General features: G+C 35.2%; 1 protein-coding gene across 1 annotated transcript; it reads left to right on the forward strand.

Annotated features, from left to right (window-relative positions):
* Nucleotides 1-50: 50 nt before the first annotated feature.
* On the forward strand, nucleotides 51-24,072 carry LOC125672750 (uncharacterized). Its single transcript, XM_056164469.1, has 5 exons — nucleotides 51-1,447; nucleotides 11,120-11,334; nucleotides 16,722-16,820; nucleotides 23,355-23,446; nucleotides 23,874-24,072. The coding sequence occupies exons 1-5, from the start codon at nucleotides 51-53 to the stop codon at nucleotides 23,943-23,945; spliced, it is 1,875 nt and encodes a 624-aa protein (XP_056020444.1). The 3' UTR covers nucleotides 23,946-24,072.
* The last annotated feature ends 627 nt before the right edge of the window (nucleotides 24,073-24,699 follow it).

The raw sequence follows: 24,699 nt of genomic DNA on the forward strand, positions 1-24,699 counted from the left end.
TATTATGTAATGTCTTTTACATCGGTTTATTTGAGCAGTGTATGGCAAAAATGAAGAAAGGAAAAGTGAACCCCGAACTTCCAGACATCGACGTCAAATCTGTGATGTCCGATAGGTCCCAGTTCTCCACCGGTAGTGCCCAAGATCTGGTACAGAAGAATATTCAGGACGGGGGGAGCTGTCGGCGTATCCTCGAACATTGGAGAATGATCCTTGTCATCATTGTCCCCATCATTGCCATGATGGTCTTTTCATCCTTCAACCTTAGCGAGGCAATACAGCTGAAGATGGCCACTGATTCCGCCATTACGCAGATTAACTCCGCTCAACTGGTTACCAATCTCATTCAGATGCTTCAGCGAGAGAGAGGACGATCCATCACTTATCTCAGCATTAATGGAAACATGTCAGAAGCGTGGAATTTACTCCAGATAGCACGACAGAACACGGACAAGAGTTTTCAAAATATACCCTTAGGAAGTAAAGTATTCTCTGTGAATAATATAGATTGCATAACAATTGATATACATTCAAATATAAATGAAGTGAGAGACGAAATTTGGAAATTGAATGCCACAGTCTCAGAAGTCTTAGATTTTTATGCATGTATAGATAACGTATTGATGGATGACGTCTTATCCGATCTAGAAGTCCCTGAAGGAAACCGTCTTTACTCCAAACTAGTTGTGCTTATGGCTCTTCTCCATCACGTGGACCTTATTGGTATTCAGAGGGCTAAAATAGCTTATCTTTTCACAACTTGTGAATTTACAGAAATTGAATACCTAGTATACAAATACATTGAAGGGAAAGCAAAGTCATATCTAGAAGTGGTATTTGCCTATGACTCGAGTATAAAGAAATCCTATAAAGAGAGTGGCTTAAACCCGGATGAATATCTCCAGGATGTTAGTCAAAGAGTCTGGTCAAATAGCTATTCTTCAATATGCACAAGCCAGACTGAAGATGAAAGATTTGCGGCGAGCACTGAATGGTTTCAAAACATTACCCAAATTATGGACTTCGATTTTCTTGTACATCATAATTCTTCAACATTGTTAAAGGAGAATCTCTCAGAAATCCGAAGTGAGGCTGAATTTCGTTTCGCACTATATATATCCATACAGGTGTTTGTGACTTTATTGAGTTTCATATTGTTAGCTTGGTACATAACATGCGTTAACAAAATGACATTACGATTGGCTAAGTATGCCAGTAACATCAATTCCAAAACCAAGGAACTGGCCGTGGAAAAGCGTCTCACCGATAAACTTCTATATCGCATGTTACCTATGAAAATTGCAATGCAGCTGAAATCGAATGGATGCGCTCCTGCTGAGGAATTTTCCCAAGCTTCTGTCTATTTCAGTGACATCGTTGGTTTCACTTCCTTGTGTAGCAGATGTTCCCCTCTGCAAGTTATTGACCTGCTGAACGAAATGTATTCGTAAGTTGGATGATATGTTGACGGTGCTACCGTTTGAGCGAGCGCAGCTTCATGTATGCACATATGTTGTAATGTTCATGCTTTGATCAGGTTCAATTTAAACAATATCTATTTGCCAAATACTTATTAAATTAATGAAATTAGGTAGCTGAAACAGATATCCCGTTTTAGTTTTCTCCCAGTTTTTACATTATAAATCATGTGATTGAAATATTTTATGCTATATATACATTTTATTTATGCTACCTTCACTGTGACTTGCTTAACCTTTGATGCACGACTTCTGAAATGCATGATCTCAGCAGTCGACTGTCTCTATTTTCCTTTTTTTACTCTCAATTTTTTCAAATTACTAATTGTATGATAAAAATGTCCAAAACTTTAAAGTTTGTAAAACTGTTTAAATAGCACTGCCTGTGAACATAAAACGCATTTCAATATAATGAAAATTTAAAAATAAATCGATAAATTCAACTATTGAGCATGTATATGCGCGGACCCCCCCCCCCCCCCCCCCCTACTTCCTTTACAAGATCAACAGCATTTCCGCGGCCATGGTAGCTAATGTCGCTTGACTTGATCGTCTCCATGCTATTTTTCAAGGTATTTAAGCCTATGTGTCGCACATGTTGTGATTTTGCACCTTTTTCTTTTTCACATGTCTGCTTCTCGCATACATTTCGACGTGTATCATATCCTTTTTACATTAGTTACAATTTCCGCAGCAGTTTTTCGTAAAGTTAGTAAAAATAATTTGGAATATGAAATAGTTTGAGAGATATTTTTCTTTATTGCTGAAGACATATGTCTTATGGCATACATGTTTACAAAAATAATAAACAAGTTAACAATTGTATTGTATGGCATGACATGACATTATATGGTATGCTACACAATACTGATGTGAATTTATAGACAGAGAATGCTATATAAGTAAATAATTATGTAGATTAAAGGCACAGTAAATATATTTCCGCAAATTACACAACTCTTTGAATTTTTTTACACTTAATAATTGTATAAGTTTAAAAACAGATGGGTTTTTCCAATAACACCTCTTGATATATTTCCTGCGCAATTCAATAAAGTAAGGACATTTTAAAATAAAATGAAATTCATCCTCAATATCTAAATTACAAAGTTTACAATAGCGGTTATATCTTGCTGCATTAAGACGTCCACTCTCAATGGCAAGATTATGCGAAGACATTCTAATTCTACTAATGTGTTTTTATAAGCATGTGGTATGGCCTTCATCAAGTAAAATTGCAATGAAAAATAGTCATAAATGTACATATAAATTTTACATCTTGGTGAGGAGTTGATTTGTTCAACAATACACTGCACAAAAATATCAGAAATTCTTTGCTTAATTATTGGGAAATAAGTATTACAACATACGCCACTATATTCTTGATTACACCAAATATGACCCAAACCTATATCAAATAGTTAGTTTTTTATATGGATAGCCCAATTAATAACACGATTTCCATCCTTGTCAGCTTCTTCACGTAAACCTTTGTAACATGTTTTCAAAATACAATTTTCACTTTGTAATAATTTAAACCAAAATTAAAAAATTCTAAACCAGCGCACAATGTTCATGGGCAGTCTGCCTGTTTCTACATATACCATAGCATTATTTGTATTTTTCCTGACACTCAGTACATACTTCAAATATTCCAAGTGCACTTTTTCAACATCTTTTATACTATGGCTACCCCAAACTTCACAACTGTAATCAAATATCCTTGCAACATATGTATCAAATAAGGATAACATTGTTTCTGTGTTTAAATACATTTGGCTGACTTTAGATTTCAAGGAAAACATTGCTTTTCTGGGCTGACTGGCCAATTGCTTTTGTGTGGTGCTAAACTTTCCATTGTAATTCATTAAAACACGCATGTATGTGAATTTATCAACAATTTCTATAGGCTCCCCATTCAGATACTACCTTTCATCACTGCTAATTTTACTCCCATTTCTGAAAATAACTATTTTTGTTCTTTCTACATTCACTGAAAGATCCCACTTTGGAGTATAAGTAAAAATGTATCCAGCATGCTCTGCAAATCCTTAGCACTTTCGGAAAAAATAACCATGTCGTCTGTATACATCAAGACAAACAGATTTACTTCTTGTATTTGTACAGGGGTCATCCCTTTTGTTAAGAATTCGATCATATAATGAAAAAAGTATGGGTGACAATACTTCCCCCTGTAATAAATCGATATCATTTTTGAACAACTCAGACAACATTCCTGCTGATCTGACACAAGACTTAATATTTTCATACATCACACGAATAATACCGAGTATTTTCCCCTTTATGCCAACAGTGCTACGTTTTTTCCATAATTTTATTCTTTCAATACGCCGGTTTCGAGATACACCCGAGTTATTTCCCTTTGGAGAACTCTCGTATATAGTGAGACGCGAAACAATTTGTTTACACGCGGGAGTGGGACTAATATTCATCACTGCGTAAGTGAATGTACTCAGTAAGTTTCCCATACACTGTTAGATCACCCGAATTCGACTGATACACAAACTAAGTAAGTTCTATTTAGGGAGTAATTAAATATATAGAATTCTTATCATATCACGTTATTTCGTTGGTCATAAGTACCATATCTAAGACATTACTTGCAAACATGACATTGTTTTTATGTTTCCACTTTAGTAAAACATTTCTTTCGATAGTATATTGTATTTCCCACATTTACATATTAAAAGAAAAGCCGCTTTTAATACATTTCATCATCTTACTCACTGACTGTAGGTCCACTTTGTCCCACTTAGTCATTCAAAGTTCCACTAAATGCACATCCTACACAGAAGAGTTCGTATCTCGAAACTGGCGTATTGAATCGAACGCCTTTTTAAAATCTATAAAACAGCAGTACAACTTTTTTTTCTTATGTAATGTCATATCAATAATTGAACTCAGGCTAAATATAACCTCCGCTGTGACCCGCTTTGGCTGAAAACCAAACTGCGCATCGGTAATAACATCATTGGAATTTGACCATAACAATAATCAGAGATAAAGTGTACTTATATTTACATGGAAATGCTTGCGAAAATTAAATATTCCTAGTATGGACGTTAACATTTGACCAAAAGTTACGATTGTCGTCATAAGAGGGGGGGGGGGGTGTTTACGGCCATTGAGCAGTGAGGGTCCTTTAGCGTGCCACACCTACTGTGACACGGGTCATCCGTTTTTAAGGTCATCTCTGAGGACCCGTGACATTCACACCTGATGCTGAGCGTTTAGCGATGGAACTGTCACTACCTGTTTTAACGACTTGCGTGTGTCACGGTCGGGATTCGAACCCCGGGCCTTCTACGTGCGGGGCGAACGCTCTAGCCTCTTGGGCACCTGAATAGTTCGTACGTTTCCCAAGCAAGATTCGGAAAAATGTGTGTCCACTTCTAGTTATACCCCCCGAGCGAAGTTCTGGGGGTAGATAGGAATAACTCTGTCTGTCTGTCTGTCTGTCTGTCTGTCTGTCTGTCTGTCTGTCTGTCTGTCTGTCCGTCCGTCCGTCCGTCCGTCCGTCTGTCCGTCCGTCGGTCTCCATATTCGTGTCCGGGCCATAACTTCTTTGTTCTTTGACAAAGGCATACCATATTTGGCACACAGGTGGGTCACCACGAGACGATGTGTCGGGTACCTTCATGACCTCTATTTGACCTTGACCCTTGACCTTAAGGTCAAAATTAAAGGTTTTTTTACAATGGATTCGTGTCCGGACCATAACTTCTATGTTCTTTAAGATTGGCATACCATGTTTGACACATGAGTGTATCACCATGAGACGATGGGTCATGTACTTTCATGACCTCCATATGACCTTGACCTCAAGGTCAAAATTAAAGGTTTTTACAATGAATTCGTATCAGGGCCATAACTTCTTTGTTCTTTGACATAGGCATACCAAATTTGACACATGAGTGTATCACCATGAAACAATGTGTCAGGTACCTTCATTACCTCTATATGACTTTGAACTTTGACCTCAAGGTCAAAATTTATTATAGGGTTTTGACATAGTCATACCATAAGACATGGGTGTATCACCATGATACTATGTGTCATGTACATTTATGACCTCTTTATGACCTTGACCTTTGTTCTCAAGGTCAAAATTATAGGTTTATACCATGGATTTGTGTTAGGACTATATCTTCCATTTTCCTCTACAAAGGCATACTATATTTTTACACTCAGGAAAGAGGTAATTTATGCCTATTAATAATACCCTTTGGGAGATTGGGGTAACGGGGGTCTTCTTAGTGAGCATTGCTCACAGTACCTCTTGTTTCACACTACTATAGTAAATATCAACAAATAAGCATCATCTTACACTTGTAATGAGTCATTGTTTATAGACGATTGACTTTCTTTTTGTAAATGCCTAACAGATGCATGTGCATGTAGCAGCGATTTCGGTGTCTTATAGGCTATACTATCAAAATCAGTGTGGCACATACTGTATATATGATATATACAATGTATATGAAAAGGAGATAATCACTATGAAATAAAATCAAAATTATCATTTAAAAAGAATTCAATCAACAGCTTTACACATGACACTTGACAGCGGTAGCAAATTACGACAAAATATAATGACATTTTCCCTGCGATACAACGTCGTGACGTGCTTTTTTATTATGACGTCATATATTATGTCTGTACAGCATTGTGATTTTTCTCGGGAAGCTTTAACTACGCTGCGTCCGGTTCTAAATTTATAATAAATTCGCAACCATCACGTGATCATCGTCCCGCATATCCTTAAGCCCCTCTCCACTGTTGTTGTGAGGATACATTCACAAAACTAGAATTATTAATGATTTTTCAGTAGTTAATAGCAAGTGGCATGGTTGGTTATCATGAGGGGGGGGGGGGGGGTCATCGTGGTTTGCATTACCGAACATGTTAAAAGGAAAAGGATTCAAGCACTCATTATTTTTTGTCGCCAAAAAGTTAATTAATTAATAAATAAAACTCAAAACAATAACAAAAAACCCCACATAGAATGATAAATTCCTATTGAAAATTTAGTATTTTAATCAGATTTGTGGTTTGCAGTCGATTATACTCAATTTGTATTCGATGCCATATTACGTATGTCTACTGTTTACGAATATTCAATATTGTCCCGGTAGTATGACTTTTACAAATGGAAATAACAAGTACGTATTTAGATCCGCCACTGTCAGTCTTATGACGTACGTCAAAACGTAAACATGACGTCACACATCATTTTAGCCTGCCTTTCATAAACATTGCACTTCGTTAAACATTTCGCCTAATGGTGCACTGAACGTTGGAGCTAGGAGGCCACAAGATTAGGATGGTAATCCACGTAAGTTCAAATTAATATTCCAAGGTGTGACTTTGCGAGATCTCAACCATTTTTGACAAGGGACTTCTGGGATTGGCGTCAAAAATGTTCCTTGTTAGAGGTTAGAATTAGCTCGGAATATTTCCCGCGCTCTAGTCATTAGAGCTCGAAGTACGAGCCAGCGATCGCTATCACCATTGAAAATGTTTGTCTTCTAGGGGTATGCTATGCTATCTGATACTATAAATTTTAATATGAATTTTTCGTATACATTTATTCGAAACGGTAAGTTTACGAGCCATTTAATGTTTTCCATAGCAACAGGACGACGAAGTGTGCGCCTATTTCTGCTGAATATTTCAATTTAGCTATATAGAATATTCCAGTGTATGTTAATGACATGTCCCAAAATTCAGGCTTGCAAAAATTCCTCGAGGTAATATCATATCATGAGAAATCAAACGTCATTAATGAGACACATACAATTACATGCACATAATAAAAATGTAAATATGGATTGATGTAATATGGAATTTGGACTTCAGGATTAAGGTTAAACATCAAGTGTTCATTGGAAATCGATAGAGATCAAGATGACAAAATAGTGCTAATATTTACAAAATAGGGTTGAATATTGAGAATGATAAGAAATGTATGTTGATATATACTGTAATGTGATGCTCGGTGGGCATTTTCTCTGTCATTTACAATAGTAGTGCAATCGTAGTTACATTGCTCTTTTCTCAAAAGTGAGGTTCCGGGTTGGATTCTCAATCACGCCCACCCTTTCAAATCTTAGGACATTAATGTCTGTAGTCACTATTTCTTCTTAAAGCGCCTAACAGGGGATGCTTACTCCTCCAAGGCACCTGATCCCACCTCTGGTGTGTCCAGGGGTCCGTGTTTCCCCAACTATCTATTTTGTATTGCTTGTAGGAGTTATGAGATTGATCACTGTTCGTTATCTTCACCTTGCATTAGAAGAAAGTCACAGTTCTTTGGGGCATTCTTTAAAACGGAGATATCGTGTTGTGGTAGTCGTTGGCACGTTAAAAACCATAATAACTATGGGGCCACAATCCGCATTCAAAGGTCACAATTTGTCACTTTTTACAGACATCTGATGAAGCCTAAGAACAATTTTGAAAAAGCATATACACAATTTAGAAATCAGCACTGCATAACGTGTAAAAAAGAAATCTTTGAAATAGCAATGTACAGTGCAAAACGTTGAGAATTTTTTTTATGTTTAGTAGACAAATTACATTCGTATCTGTGGAAGAAGTTTGTATAAACCGATAGGGACATTTCAAACCATGGATAGTGTTGTCCTTTGTGACTTTTCATTATGTGATTTTAATGATCTATTTAAAGAACAGCCTCGTGATGGCGTTGCATTGTATCTTTTATCAGAACAAAAAAAAAAACTTTTTTGAGCAAATACTAAAAATAGCCTTAACTCATCCTGTTTCGTTGGCTCTCATTACTCACCAGGGCCGGTTTTTCGAAATCTGGTTAACTTTAACACAGTGGTTAAGTTTAATGCAGTGTTATCTCCTAACCAAGTGATCAGTTAACACAATGGTTAAATTCTGTTTTTCGAAAGCAATTTAACACATTGATTAGTTAACACTGTGTTAACCGAGTTAACCACTTGCTAATCATTTGATTACCCATAATGCACATGCACTTCCTATATAAACAAAATAAGAATTCAGGAGTAAATAAAAGTCTTTTGTGTGGGAAATAGCTGGTGAAATGTTCATGTATGGATTAGTTTCGAAATACATGACAGTGACTGTGGGCCATGCACTTATACGTGTATACATGTATTCATTAGTTTATTCAATTTGAATATTCATAGAGGTATTAAAGCATTATGTAATGATATATACTAGGCCTAAGCCTAGTTGAGAAAAACAGTGCTTATGTTGTAGAAAACAGAAGCATTGCATAGTTTATCAAAGTGGGGGTTTATAGGGAGTCGGACAAGTTGACTTCACGTTGTCTGAAAATACTTGACAAGCCAAAACAAACTGCTTTATACAATCCCCCACCCTAAAATGATTTTTTTGCACCGGCCGAACCTCAAATCCTATATGTTGCGTGATGGGGGGGTGGGTAAGGTTTCATCCTTTATCAGTAAAATATACGGGTTCAGTTCAAGCATAAATTTCAACTACCAATCACTGTTATGATATGAAAGAGCGGGGAAGGGGGCGTTAGACTTTGTATATAAAACTAACAGTAAAAGTATGTTGTCAGAAATAAGGGGTGGGGTGCTACATGTTTTGATCTAGGAAATAAAACATAGGGTTTTCTATATTGTTTAATTCATAATTGGCCATAATTTATGAAAGGGGTTTAACGACGATGCTAGCCTATAAAAATGTCTAAAATTCTAAGAATATCTAACTTTATTTTATTTATATACCCTTAGTCTTATTTTCCCAAAACAGTTAAAAATATTCATGAAGAAAATTTATCTTATCATTGTCTGTTTACAGACATATCTAGAGCATTCTATATTTATATTATTTTTATGCATTTATTTATTTTAAATTCTTTTTGTTTTAAACACAATACTTGATCCACCACTTTACTTCTACTAAGGGAGATTAATCTTAATCTGGAATATCAACAATAAAAAACTCTTCTTCCAAAGTTTGTGTTAACAACTATTCTGTATTAGCCTGAATTGAATAATGTTCATATTAGATAACCTTTTAAAAAATAAATGTATGTACGTTTCATGCATGCAAATCTTCATTCGACGCAGTTTTAAACGATACAAGGGATTTTCAAAAGGTTGAGGCCAGTGCAGACGATAGTGTTTTTAAAGTTGTTGTTTCAATGGACATTATCATCATGACCTAAGGGTCTGCATGCACTTTGACACTTGGAAGCAAAAACAAAGAAGGTAGAATTACATATTAAGCATGGGTCCTGTTGCAGGATTTCATATAAGTGAATATACTACAAGTTTTATTGACCCCCTATTGAAAGTTTATGCCGAAAGTATCTAAAGATACATGCAAGATGCTGCCCAGACTGACAAGGTTAACAACATCATCCAACTGTACTAGTTTTTCCATTACCTGTTCACCTTAGGTAAATTTCATGAGATTTGACGAATATATCAATTTATGACAACATAATCAACACACCGTCATGGGTCAGCATCAGTACCCACCTTAACATATCTGATTTTCATGATTTTTGGTCTGAGGCGGACAGAAAATGAAGTCTTCGGCCATTTTAAACCACTGTGTTAAGACTTAACACAGGTACTGGAGGTGGATTAAAGTTAACACAACGTTAACTCAGTGTTAACGCAAACTCGCATTTTCAAAAACAGTTAATCACATGGTTAACTTTAACTCAGAAGTTAACACCGAGTCAACAGTGTTAAAGTTAACCAGCTTTCGAAAAACCGGGCCCAGAACTAGAAATCCTACAAGCAAGGATGGGTCTTGTGATGAGTCTGAAATCTGGTGCCAAAGTAAAGATTAGAGAAATCTTTTTTTTAAGGAAATGGAAATCATCGTGTTCTCTAGAAAGTACTGACAGTGATTACTATAGCATTCCGAGAATTACCTTTAAATTCTAGGCAAAAATCACAAGTAATCAAAAAACATAGTGCGTGCCATAGAAGCGCTAGTTCTTATCAATAATAAGAAATTCGAAGTGCCATAATTCTGTTAAGACAAAGCTGATAAATCTGAAAATCAATAGGTGTCTTTCCGTTGTCTAATCCAAGTATAGTGTGTGAAATTCATGAAAAATCTCCACAAGAATCACTATAAAAAACGGCGGGCTGGTAATGGTGACGATTCCTGTGCACTTGGTTTCTTTTTACTAATTCATTTTGATTTATCCATGTACGAAAGCCTCTCTAATACGCAAATTCTAACAAATATTCTACACAATGCGAAAACCTTTTTCATTCTATGGACGATTGGATATTTTTTCTCCGTATATCTTCTCTTGGGAATTTGTGATCATTCGATTCATTCAGTTTTACCAGTCTATCTTTGCTATTTAGAAATTATGTTTTAAAATAGTTATTTTATACTATCTGACATCTATATTAGACGATTGGAGTTAAGGATATTTTTATTGTCTGTATATCATATTGAAAGAGCATCAGATATTGTGAAAAAGCAGATGGCATGATATTATTATGACATTACTGGAGCAATGCATCATAATTATAACTGAAAGACACATTAATATGTCGTATTCCGTTACATATTTTCTACTTTTAACTTTAATGTAAATATATTCTTAATATATTTTCCTCCAGTCTGTTTGATGACTGCATTGACAAGTATGACGTCTACAAGGTTGAGACAATCGGAGATGCCTACATGGTCACCAGTGGAATCCCTGTTCCAAATGGCCACTCCCATGCGCTGCATATCTGTAATATGTCACTGGACATTCGAGACAGCATGGCTCACTTCCGGTCTCCTATACACACGAATGATGTTATTAGGATACGTATTGGTATACATTCAGGTGAGTTAACACCAATGGCACTTGTGTTCTTTAGACGTTTTCGTATAGAGGCACGGTCTATTTTAGGTAGCAGCAGTGACCCATCATGCAAAGGGCATTGCGTATTTGACCAAAAGGTCTCTTGGTATTTGTATAATGTTGCATCGTCTTCCAGGGTATAACATATATAAAAAAAATATAGATATTATATTAAGTTTACAAAGAGACAATAATTCACCACCACGTGAAAATATTACTCTTAGTCATGATTAAAAAGGGAATAGGATGGTGACTTTACTAATAATCATTCATTTGTTAATTGAATAATTTTTACACGTCTCGGTAGTTGCGACTCTTCGATTCTCGATCTCAATGTCGCTTTAAAACTAATGAATATTACTTCGCAGAGCTGCCTCTATAAAAAGATGTCCCACGTCACAAGACATTGATACGATAATCAAAACTCACCACCCTGGGTAGCTACAGAAATGTAGCTTTCTGAAAAAATATTGTGACGGAACAGAGAGCTACAGATCCACCCCTTTTAAAAACCTTCGATTTATGGCGCACAAAAAGCTGTGCACGGTTGAGGCCTAATATTGTTGTATTCTTGTGTTGCCGTCTCATAAATTTAATTTTAAAAAATTCTGAACATATTTTCTTTCTATACTTGTGTCCAAACATACCTTCAAATAGTTTTTGAAGCCTCATACGACCCGAAAATTCACAGCTTCAATTGATTTCGTTTGTTGACGTAGCCATGTTAGGTAGCTGGCCAATTCGAACCCTATTGCTATTTATATCTATTCATAAAATTCGTTGTAAGTTATGGATTCGCCTAACCCTAACCCTGAATAATTAATAAAACTTAAACAATATAATTTATCTAAAGGTAACATAAGCTCTTGATAAATGAACATGCTACAAAAGCCCATCATGGTCCTTAACACCCGTGTGGCAGGGTTGGAGACCGGACCAGACTAATGAAAGCGGCATTGCCATGAGTTTAGCTATTTGGATAATTACCATCTAATGGAACTGGGATGTTATATCATTTAAAACATTTATAGCTTAAATATTTGTGGGATATTAGTTCACAAAATACGGATGTATATTTAATTGCTGTTATAAAATTTTGAAATTCATTTCAAAATTAAGGATTATCTCCCCCATGCATAGCTCTTATCCTTGGACGAATTTTGCTCCACTTTTTTGGCATGCTGTTTTTTGGCTATATTTAGCTCTAAAACTTCATAGTTATTTCGGATTTCAAACATTTCGGTTGAGCATCACTGAAGAGACATTATTTGTCGAAATGCGCATCTGGTGCATCAAAATTGGTACCGTATAAGTTTTACATCTAGACGTTATTGTGCAAGTATGGAAATTAGTTCGAATTGACTGGTCACCTAACATGGATAGGTCAACTAACGAAATCATTTGAAGATGTGAGTTTTCGGGTAGTATGGGGCTTTAAAGAATATTTGAGGGTATGTTTTGACACAATTATGCAAGGTGAAGATAACGAACAGTGATCAATCTCATAACTCCTACAAGCAATACAAAATAGATAGTTGGGCAAACACGGACCCCTGGACACACCAGAGGTGGGATCAGGTGCCTAGGAGGAGTAAGCATCCCTTGCTGACCGGTCACACCCGTCGTGAGCCCCATATCCTGATCAGGTAAACGGAGTTATCCGCAGTCAAAATCAGTGTGTCAAGAACGGCTTAACAATCGGTATGAAACACGTCAGACAGCATTTGACCCAATGCGAGGTTGTATTGACGAATTAGATCGTTATAACGACCATAGAATTTGCGAAATGCTGACTTCAATCGAGACTGTTGAAATCCCTGTACCATCAACTTGTTTGTCAGTAGCTTACCTCGATTTAAAAACTGACTATACCCAGAACAAGCTCTTGCATATCGAATCAGTTGAGATATATAAACACCATGTGCATGTGATAATGGAATATTGCTACATAAATGTGGGAAGTTGACGATGGAGAAGCTGAAATCATCCCGTTTGTCATACAGTTGAGTTGTTTGTTTGCCGTTAATGTCTACTTTCAATAAACTATCTAAGTATGAAGCAGAAGTGGACGACTCTGTGGTGTCCTTTATTTCGAGCTCACAGGGATATATCACATCGACATATGAATGAAAGCTATCATTGTTAATAGACAAAACGTCATCGATATATCTAAAAGTCGAATTGAAGGTCACAGCGAGAGATTTTTTCTTCTCACGTAGAATTATAGTAGGAAAATATGTTAGAAATTTTTTAATATTAAATTCATGAGATAACAATTGAGGAATACAACGATATCAGGCTTCATCCGCGCGCAGCTTTTTGTGCGCCGTAAATCGAATGATTTTATAGGGGTGTATCTGTAGCTCTCTGTTTCGTCACAATATTTATTCAGAGAGCTACGGTTCTTCGGCTACACCCTGGGCGTCATGCATAGGACAAAGTTTGTGACACTTCACTAAGAACTGATGTCATCTCTACAAGAATGAACATTTTTTTCAAATGGGACTTAGGATGACATACTAAAGAAAACAAAGATTTTCTTTATAAATCAGCATACTGGAAAGTGAAGATTACCAACTGTGAACAATCTCATAACTTCTATAAAGAATATAAAGTCAAAAGTGGTACCTTAATTGCACCTGCCCTGAACCCTTTATCGCGATCTGGTAAACGAAATATTTCGGGGAAGTTCGTGTCATGATAGGGCTTTTTTCATATCATTTTTATTTCTGAAAGGTGAAGATAACAAACAATAATCAGTTCCATAATTCCTATAAGCATTACAAAATAGAGAGTTGGGCAAACAGGGATCCCTGGATATACCAGATCTATAACAGATCCACTCATATTACGATAATTCAAATGACTACTGTAAGTTGATAAACAAATCTTACTCAATCCCATTTTTTTGCAATCCTGGTGAAGAATATCATTAAAACTATTCACACATACTCTAAATCTATTTTGGTTAAAAACGCAACAAAGCTTGAAAAACTATTGTCCAGTCTTCAATCTATCTTTTATTTCCAAGATTTTTAAGAAAGTTGTTACTAGTAGATTGGACAGTCACATTAACTTATATTATTTACGGGATTCACTACAATCAACATACCGTGCTCGACAGTCTACAGAGACGGCCCTCGTTCAACATCTTACAATGGAAAAACAACGACAATATGTCGCCCCACGATCAACAACCAACGGTAATCCTTGTTCTTCTTGACTTGTCAACAGTCTTCGATATTAGGGACCTTCATACTACTTCAACGCTTTTCCGTATCCTATTGAGTTAATGTCAATGTCCTAGAAAGGATCAAATCCATTCTTGGCACACTGATTTTGAGTACGGATAACTCCGTTTACTTGATCAGGATATAAGGCTCACGGCGGGTGTGACCTGTCGACAGGAGATGCTTATTCTTCCTAGGCACATTATCCCACCACTGTTGTGTCCAGGGGTCCGTGTTTGCCCAACTTTCTATTTTGTATTGTTATGAGATTGATCACTGTTCGTTATCTCCACCTTTCATTTACAAGATAGACATCAGTGTGTTACCATTGAGCCCATGAGGTAAAATACCCGTGAAGTACTATTTGGTATTCCACAGGAATCTGTTTGAGACCCAAATTATACTGTCTTTCCGCAAGACACATAGGAACAATATGTCATCGCCATGGTATGCACTATCATTGCTATGCGGCTATACACAAGTCTGCAGAGCAATCAGACCATAGGAAAACTGCGAAAACTACGTATCCCGCATGGAATCCTGTATCGCAGACATAGCATCTTGGATGACATCTAGCTTTCTTAAATTCAATCTAGACAAGACTGAACTAATTATATTTCAACTAAATAAAACTTAGATTGCGCCCCTACGCTACATCTCAAGTAGGGGACCATACTTTCAAGAGTAGAACATGTGTGAAATATTTAGGCGTATTTTACGATCAACATCTTACAATAGAAAAACAACTGTCATCAGTCGATAAATCATGTCACTATCAAATTTTTAACAGAGGGCAGATAAGACGCTACTTAAGAAATTAAGCTTGAAAACCCTGGTAAACGCATTTGTAACATTTAAACATGATAATGGAAACTGTCTATATTTTGGAGTTGGGGAAAACATTGGACAGCTGCAACAGGTGCAAATTACTGCTGCTCATCTAGTCACGAGCTCGCAGAAACGGGAACAAATATTTCCGATTCGGGCGGAACTCCACAGGCTTTCCATCCATTACCGACCCTAATCCAAGAGTTCGACCTATATATACGGTTTCTTCCACGTATCTGCACGGTGATACATCGCAAGTCTTTTAAATGAATACAAGCCAAAGTGATCATTTAACCCTAACCCTTATGGTCAGAATCAAAGTCGCAACTTGTGCTGCCAAGAATAAAAAAGAAATACGGACAACGTCAAATCAGCTGGGCTGCAATACATCTTTTGGAATGACCTTCCATATAAAGAAGTCAACAGCTCCTGAAATATGCAAAACGTCTTAAAACTAATATTGATTTTTTTTTATAAATCAGTTTTGTAGATTATGGCTGTGGCCCTCAATGTGACATTTGAATATATCGACGTTGTTTTCTCAATCAACAATGTTAATTTTCAGTCATATGTCAAATCGATATATCACTGTGAAGTAGAAATAAAAGACACCGCAGAGTCGTCCACTTCTGCTTCCTACTAAGATATTTTATTCAAAATAGATATTAACGGCAAACTAAAAATTCATCTTTATGATAAACGGGATGATTTCATCTTCTCCCTCGTCAACTTCCCATATCTATGTAGTAATCTTCCATTATCACCTGCACATGATGTGTATAGCTCTAAACTGATTCGATACACAAGAGCTTGTTCTGCATATGATCAGTTTTTAAATCGAGGCAGGTTACTGCAAAACATGTTGATGGTGCAGGGGTTTCGACAGTCTCGTTTAAAGTCAGCATTTCGCAAATTATATGGTCGTTATAACAACGTAATTTGCCAATGCAGCCTATCACTGAGTCAAATACTGTCTGGCGTGGTTCATATCGATTGTTAGAGCGTTCTTGGCACACTGATTTTGACTACGATAACTCCATTGACCACATCAGGATAGAAGGCTCACGGCGGATGTGACTGGTTGAAAGGGACTGTATACTTCTCCTAGGCACATGACCATACCTTTGGTATATCTAGTGATCCATGTTTGCCCAATTCTCTTTTTGTATCGCTTATTGGATTTATGAGATAGATCACTGTTCGTTATATTCATCTTTCATATATGATACCGTGATAGTGCATATATAACTTAATTTGTCTTGTGGAAAACGATATTTATTACTTAATGTAACGCTAATTTGTATCGTTTAGGTCCCTGTGTGGCCGGAGTAGTAGGGAGGAAGATGCCTCGATACTGTCTGTTTGGTGACACTGTTAATACGGCTTCCAGAATGGAGTCAACAGGCGCAGGTTTGACATTCATTAACAGTGATGTGTACGGATAAAATAACTCGTACTTCCATGTTGTCCTTGTTTAGATACTTTCTAAAAGCCTCAGTCGGATTTTTCCTGATTTTGCGAAAGTGTAAGAATACTACCAGAGCGGAGATTCGTTTTTTTTTTTTTCGGAAGTGACTTTAAATTTGTCGTTACATCAGACTCTGGGATGATAAAGTTCACCCACTGCTACGTCCCCGAGCTTCATGTATAGGTTTAAATTTGACGCTCTTTATTTTTATGTGGTGACTTTTTAAAAAAAACAAAACAAGTAATATAATACGAGCAAACAATATTAATCTGTTTTATCAAACTTTCATAAAAAAAAAAATACATAGAATAATCGTGATCGCAAGTAGAGAACTAAAAAATGTGTAGTAAATGTAGATGGCATATGAAATGGTGCACCAATTGGGCTTGAAATGTTCAAACTGTTTGCTATTTTCAAAATAGTCGCCCAAATTGCGTCACATTTTCAACGGTGTTTATTTTATGTAAATGCCATTTAATATATATAGGGGCTTTTAAGATGGCGAATGATATAGTAAATTTCAAATACTGCCGAAAATTTTCAAAGTAGTCGCCGAAAATGAGTCGATGTTGGAAATATTTTCCGATGTCGAATAAAATGGTGAACTGGACATTTTCAAAACGGTTGTAATACTAAATGGGTGGCCACCAAAATTCGTCTCAGTTTTTCAATGTTTTTCGGTCTCAACAAACTTTGGTTTATAGGGATAGCTGATGATGACGAATAAAATGAACTTGCTATTTTGAAAATGTCCACTAAAAGCGAATAAGATATCTGTATAAGGGAAGTACAGTTAATTTTTTCCAGTATTCTAAAAATGCTTTTTAAAGGAATTTTCAGCAATTCACTGAATTTTGAAAATGTCCACTAAAAGCGACTAAAATGTTGAGGATGTAATGAAACTTTGCATTTTAGGGGAGCTCCTGTCCAATGCATCAATGTTTAAAGGACACATCGCATGTTTCTAAACTTTTTAATTTCTTCAACAAAATTAATTCATTTCATGCATAAATCTGCTTTACATGTAAAACTTATACGGTACCAATTTTGATGCACCAGATGCGCATTTCAACAAATAATGTCTCTTCAGTGATGCTCAACCGAAATGTTTGAAATCCGAAATAACTATGAAGTTTTGGAGCTAAATATACATGTGTTTTAAATGAAACAGTTTGCGTAGTTTTCGAGTTTGAAAGCGATGAAATTCAAACTTTGCGATATGCATATTTTCTTCGATATTTTACGCGCAAGGCAGAACTTGTGGTTGCAGGTTCTACCAAATGCTAGTCATAAAAAAAGATTTTAAAGATAAAAAGATAATAGAACGTCCAATTATAAATAATAAAATACGATATTTTCCATTTTTGAATTGAATTATAATGCTTTCATTTTGCTTATGGAACACGTATACGTAACAATAGCACGCCGCGCTCTCACTTCCGAAGAAACAACTTGTAGATTAAAAAAATAATGATTAATAAAATTATTGAATAGAAAAATTAAAACGTATTGTGATTTTCACTATAAATTTGATCTTTTTTTTCGAAATGCATCCTAATTGTCAATGATACGTAATCGTATCATAATTTAGGCCTATCTATCTTATGCAAAAATAAATTTAATAATAATTGCACTGTTTATTTTAGAAAAGCATCAACGCTAATTACAGTTGTTTAAAGAAATGGCATTATTAAAGTGTTTAGACAGCGATCCGATGTGAACATTGTTTACTCGCAAATACAGATTTCATACTCGCTTTCGTCGCTACATTTGGGTTGCTATTTATATGCACTGGTGGCTAAAAGATATAAGACTCGGGGAAATTGGTCAACATCAAAATAAACGTTATCCATGGTAAATAAATTAGGCTCCTAAAACCCGAGTTTTTAAAAACATCTAACACTACTTTTACAACAAGTTGATCGACGAAGGTCGCATGTGACGTCACTGTACCACGTGAATACCTATCTAATTAACTAGGCTTTTTGAAATCGGGGCTTAGATTTAAGTCCGTATTGTGGCTAATTATCGCAATACTTCAGCGAACGAACTATTACACTTAATTTCTATAAGCATAAGGAAGACAAAATGCATATAAATTTGTATACTTTGAAAACACGAGGTGTTTCCTTTAAGCATGGGTTAAAAACAGAATTTGCTATGTTGCTATTGTTGTGGAAGGGAGCAATGGGGATGTCGAAATTCCGAAAATGGCCGTAACATAAGCATCAAACGGTAAACAGTCAAATCAAAAGTATCAAAACTACTGCAATTTTCAAAAATTGACGCTGAAACGCGTCATTTTTTTCCCAATGTTGTCTGATCTCAATTTAATTTGGTACCTGTTGGTAGTTAAGAATGGTGAACTGCAAACACTGAAACCCCGCCGTCATTTTCAAAGGGCCGACAAAATTGCTTCACATTTCTTAAAACTTTAATGTATCATAAAACCCCATCCCATTTTTTTCATTCCATGGGTGTTTTGAAAATATATTAAATATAGTTCCAGATTTTACATACTGTAGAGGAGAAAATAGTGAACTTGAAATTCTGACAATGGCCGTCATTTTGAAATTGACCCCCAAATATGCGTCATATTTGTAACGTTTACTGATTTCAAAGATTTTCTTTTTCAGAGTAGGTTGTTGGCCATAGTGCATTGAATAGTTAACACGAAATTATGAAGTATGGCTATAATTTTGAATAGGGCGCCAGATAAGTGTCAAATTTTCATTTTCCTATGTCATAGAAATATGGTAAACAGAGGTTGTTGAGGATAACAGATACTCAGGTAGGAATTATCAACAATGGCAAAGCATTTTCAGAATGTCCCCTGAAAACGCGTCAGTTTTTCACTGTTGTCTGATCTCCATAACATTTCGTATACACTGGTACATGTAGTTGAGGATGATTAAGATTTGGAAATATATGGACGATATTAGGTACAGTTAGATAATTTAGGCTATGGTTGCATATTATCATCAACTTTTCAATTTCGTATGACGAACAACGTAGCCCATATTGCCGATATTTTGTAAAAAGATCAGCAAAATTTTCATTAGAAGCTACTCCATTGTCGAAACCTGTTTCAACTCAATGACCTACCCGAACTAGCTCGTTCTACACAAAAGACGATGTCACGTGATTTGGTTGTATTATCCGCTATTTAAGGAACTTAAATCGTGTGTTCGATACATACGGTATACATGTATATGTAATTTATTTACTAAATTTTGATAAATTGTATTAAGTTATATATACGTGTAGTTATTATCATCAGAGATAAGTTGACGTTTCTGAATCTAATTTTCTAAACAAATATTTATATTTTTTTTTGGTTTACATTATATACACGTGTAGATATTATCATCAGAGATAAGTTGACGTTTCTGAATCTAATTTTCTGAACAAATAATTATATATTTTCTTTCTTTACATTATTTACAAATATTTATATATTTTCTTTCTTTACATTATATACACGTGTCGATATTATCATCAGAAATAAGTTGACGTTTCTGAATCTAATTTTCTAAGCAAATGATATATATATTTTCTTTCTTTACATTATATACACGTGTAGATATTCTTATCAGAAATAAGTTGACGTTTCTGAATGCAAGATGAAGATAACGAACGGTGAATCTAATTTTCTGAACAAATAATTTTATATTTTCTTTCTTTACATTATATACAAAGTGCAATGTACTAGTATGATTTTGCATTCTTTATTAAAATTTTACACATTACAGGTAGATCTTTTGGTTTATTACTCTACCTGTAATATAATTAACCGAACCATAAAGACTTACGCGTGTACTACATATACATGTACTTTCACAACACGTGCTTTTTTAATATAACAAAAGATAATCAATGCATTTTCATAAATAACCACACGGGCCAAGATATTTATAATATAGTTTGCTTCAGGGCAAATTCGATCAAGAGCCCCAATCCTAACCCTAACCCTAACTCTAACCCTAACCCTAACCCAGAAAAGGAGAGTAGGTGTCTTTATTTCTTTATTTACTCGTCTAGTTTTTAGTAATTGTGACATATATTTAGTACATTACAATATAATATAGGGTTTGACCGAAACGTATGTTTACGATTAACAGTTCTAATATAATTTCCTTATTTACTATAGAATCATTTGAATTCATGGGTGTCAATTTTCGTGGATTGTTGAATTTTTACGGGTTCGTGGGGACATAATTTCGGATTTATATATTTCTAAGAAAGATAACTCTGGAATGTATAGTTGTCTTTATTCGTTGAGGATGTAAATTTGTGGGTGAGGGGTACCCACGAATTTCACGAAAATTGAGCCACCACGAATTGTAATGATTCCACAGTAGTTGAAGATTTGAATTACAATAAGATTTGTACTGATTTCTTATTCCGTTGTAATTACAATAAGATTTGTACTGATTTCTTATTCCGTTGTAATTACAATAAGATTTGTACTGATTTCTTATTCCGTTGTAATTACAATAAGATTTGTACCGATTTCTTATTTCGTTGTTTTTTACAATAAGATTTGTACTGATTCCTTATTTCGTTGTTTTTTACAATAAGATTTGTACTGATTCCTTATTTCGTTGTTTTTTACAATAAGATTTGTACTGATTTCTTATTCCGTTGTTTTTTACAATAAGATTTCTACTGATTTCTTATTCCGTTGTAATTACAATAAGATTTGTACTGATTTCTTATTCCGTTGTATTTACAATAAGATTTGTATTGATTTCTTATTCCGTTGTAATTACAATAAGATTTGTACTGATTTCTTATTCCGTTGTAATTACAATAAGATTTGTACTGATTTCTTATTCCGTTGTATTTACAATAAGATTTGTATTGATTTCTTATTCCGTTGTAATTACAATAAGATTTGTACTGATTTCTTATTCCGTTGTAATTACAATAAGATTTGTACTGATTTCTTATTCCGTTGTAATTACAAGAAGATTTATGCTGATTTCTTATTCCGTTGTTTTTTACAATAAGATTTGTACTGATTTTTTATTCCGTTGTTTTTTACAATAAGATTTGTACTGATTTCTTATTCCGTTGTATTTACAATAAGATTTGTACTGATTTTTTATTCCGTTGTATTTACAATAAGATTTGTACTGATTTCTTATTCCGTTGTTTTTTACAATAAGATTTGTACTGATTTCTTATTCCGTTGTTTTTTACAATAAGATTTGTACTGATTTCTTATTTCGTTGTTTTTTATAATAAGATTTGTACTGATTTCTTATTTCGTTGGGTTGTTTTTCAGCGGCGGTATCTATGGCCGAATGTGTGCTTTTGATGTGTTTAGGTACACAGTATTACCAATATCATCACCACGAATAAATAACATGTATTACAAATACCGATCACATATGTAGCATATATGTATTCAGTGAAAACCATGCATAGTTTCTCTTTAAGAAAAAAGAATATCAAAAGATTCTAACACATTTCAATGATGTCACGTGATTTGTAAACGGGGACAGCACGAAATATATTCATATGCCTTAAGTGAATGTTTTCATTTGTGTTAGGACCCGCCCACTTTGTGTATCATTATTCATGACGAAGGACTATGACGAACACTGTTTGTTATATAAAAATCAATTGATATTTCGACAATCCTCGTGACAAAAAACATTGGGAACTATTAAAACCATTTAGAAACCATCGTCTGTGGCCTCAATGTATCTAATCTTAACTTTTCTGTGGTAGAACTGTTTCTATTAACCACAGAAAAGGGGATCAACTCTAATTGCTGTTTCGTCTCATCCTTTCTGAAATAAAAGTTTTATGCAAATGAAAATCTCTGCCTATTTCTCCAGTGGTCTAGGAAAAGTAGGCATCCCTTATTGACCGGTCACACATGCCGTGAGCCCTATATCTCGATCATCCATCAATCCATGCTTATAATTCTATTTCAAAGACATACTTCCGGTACCCAATATAATCTTTTCTAAGCCCCTTTTTAAACACTTGTACCTAACTTATTTCACTAGGAACGATCAAAAGCAGTTCGATTTCTTTTTTAATCTATTTAACAGTGAATTATTTTATATTTGTTTCTAGTAACCTCTCCTCGAAAATTGGTCACTCCTACTGTACACCAGCTGTAGATAAACTACAAATTTAGACTTATGTGTGGTGTTCCGTGCCATAGCAGTGATGTGTTTTTTTAATTGCCAGTGCTCACCCTGTCGAGACACGAAATTTCCGTTTGTAAGGTCATATCCGAAAGACTTTGTCAAAGGAGCAATCACTGTCAATGTTTACGTCTTAAGTTTGAGCACTAGCGGAACTCGGACCCACGACCTTCCGGTTATGAAGCGAATGCTCTACCACTGCTCTACCGCGCTTGGTGATGGTGAAGTCGGATTTAAATACATTGAGATGAAAACTAAAACAAGACATAATCATTACTAATTATTAATTATCTTTTCTCTTTCATTCAGGTGGAAAAATACAAATAAGTTCTACAACTTTTGAAATCATCAGTCAGTACGGTTCTTTCCAATGCACACCGAGGGGGAAAATGGAAATCAAGGTGATAGAATCAGCTAAACTATGAAAGTTTGACTGCGATATACCTTCTATATTTCAGCTTAATGTAGGTGTGACAGATACCTGAATATTTCTGATAATAGGGTTAACCTGGTGGGTTAACCCTGCGAACATGCAATATGCTTTTTAAAGTGTTGTTGATATGTTGTTAGACCGTTTACGACGGGTGTGACAGGTTGACAGCGGATGCTTATTCCTCCTTGGCACCTGATCCCACCTCTGGTATGTCCAGGGGTTCGTGTATGCCCAATTCTCACTTTCGCATTGCTTTTAAGGGTTATAAGTTTGATCATTGTCCGTTATTTTCACAAGAGTTATCTAATATTAGATCCTATATCTAAAAACCTTAGTCACAATAGTGACGATTTCACTTTTCAAAATGATTTTAATTTTATTATGTTGCATTACAGGGTAAAGGAGAAATGATGACTTACTGGTTGGATTCGTCGAATCAGAAGCCTGTTGTTACACTCGTTTGTTGAAAACATCCGTCACATGTGTAAAATATGTGATATACGAGAGCGAAACCCCGAAACCCTCACCAAGGCTTAGCTCTATACTCACTGTCTTACAGCGACCCTCAAACATTACCCACTGTCGACATCGAATCGGTTGAACACTCTTTGGATATCACTCGTTGGTTGATACTTTGGTTTATATCAGATTACACTTTTATTAAATATTTCAGATTCAGCTTTTAATTTTATATTTTGGAAAAGATCAATCCAAATACGGTACAAGAGCCAAATAAACACTAGGTGCGCAATTGTGGAATAAACTGACATTAGAACTTCGAGATCTTGAAACACATGGAGGATTCCCCAAGAGAACCTCAAACACTCTTATTCAAGCGTGACCATGCCCTGTGAGTGTAAAATTCCGTGCAATATCAAGCGTGAATATGCCCTGTGAGTGTAAAATTCCGTGCAATATGAAGGATTCCATGTGCAAGCTCTTACAAACTGAATTTTGATCCAGTATACGAATAACTGTGTGCCAACTATATCTTGTCTAGTCAAAGTCAACCACTTTGTAATTTTACTACCATGTTTTATTTCAATTCTTTCTATTGTTTTATCATTTTCTTTATAACTCTTGCGGGTCTTTTATTGGTATATTATCATTGATTATTAGTAAACATTGTACAGCGTATAGAAACTATATGTAATTTTGTGCTTTATAAATGAATCAAATAATAATAATAAGACGTGTGAACTGAACCTAATTAGACATGTA

Source organism: Ostrea edulis, chromosome 5 (genome assembly GCF_947568905.1).
Source record: "Ostrea edulis chromosome 5, xbOstEdul1.1, whole genome shotgun sequence".
NCBI lineage: Eukaryota > Metazoa > Mollusca > Bivalvia > Ostreida > Ostreidae > Ostrea > Ostrea edulis.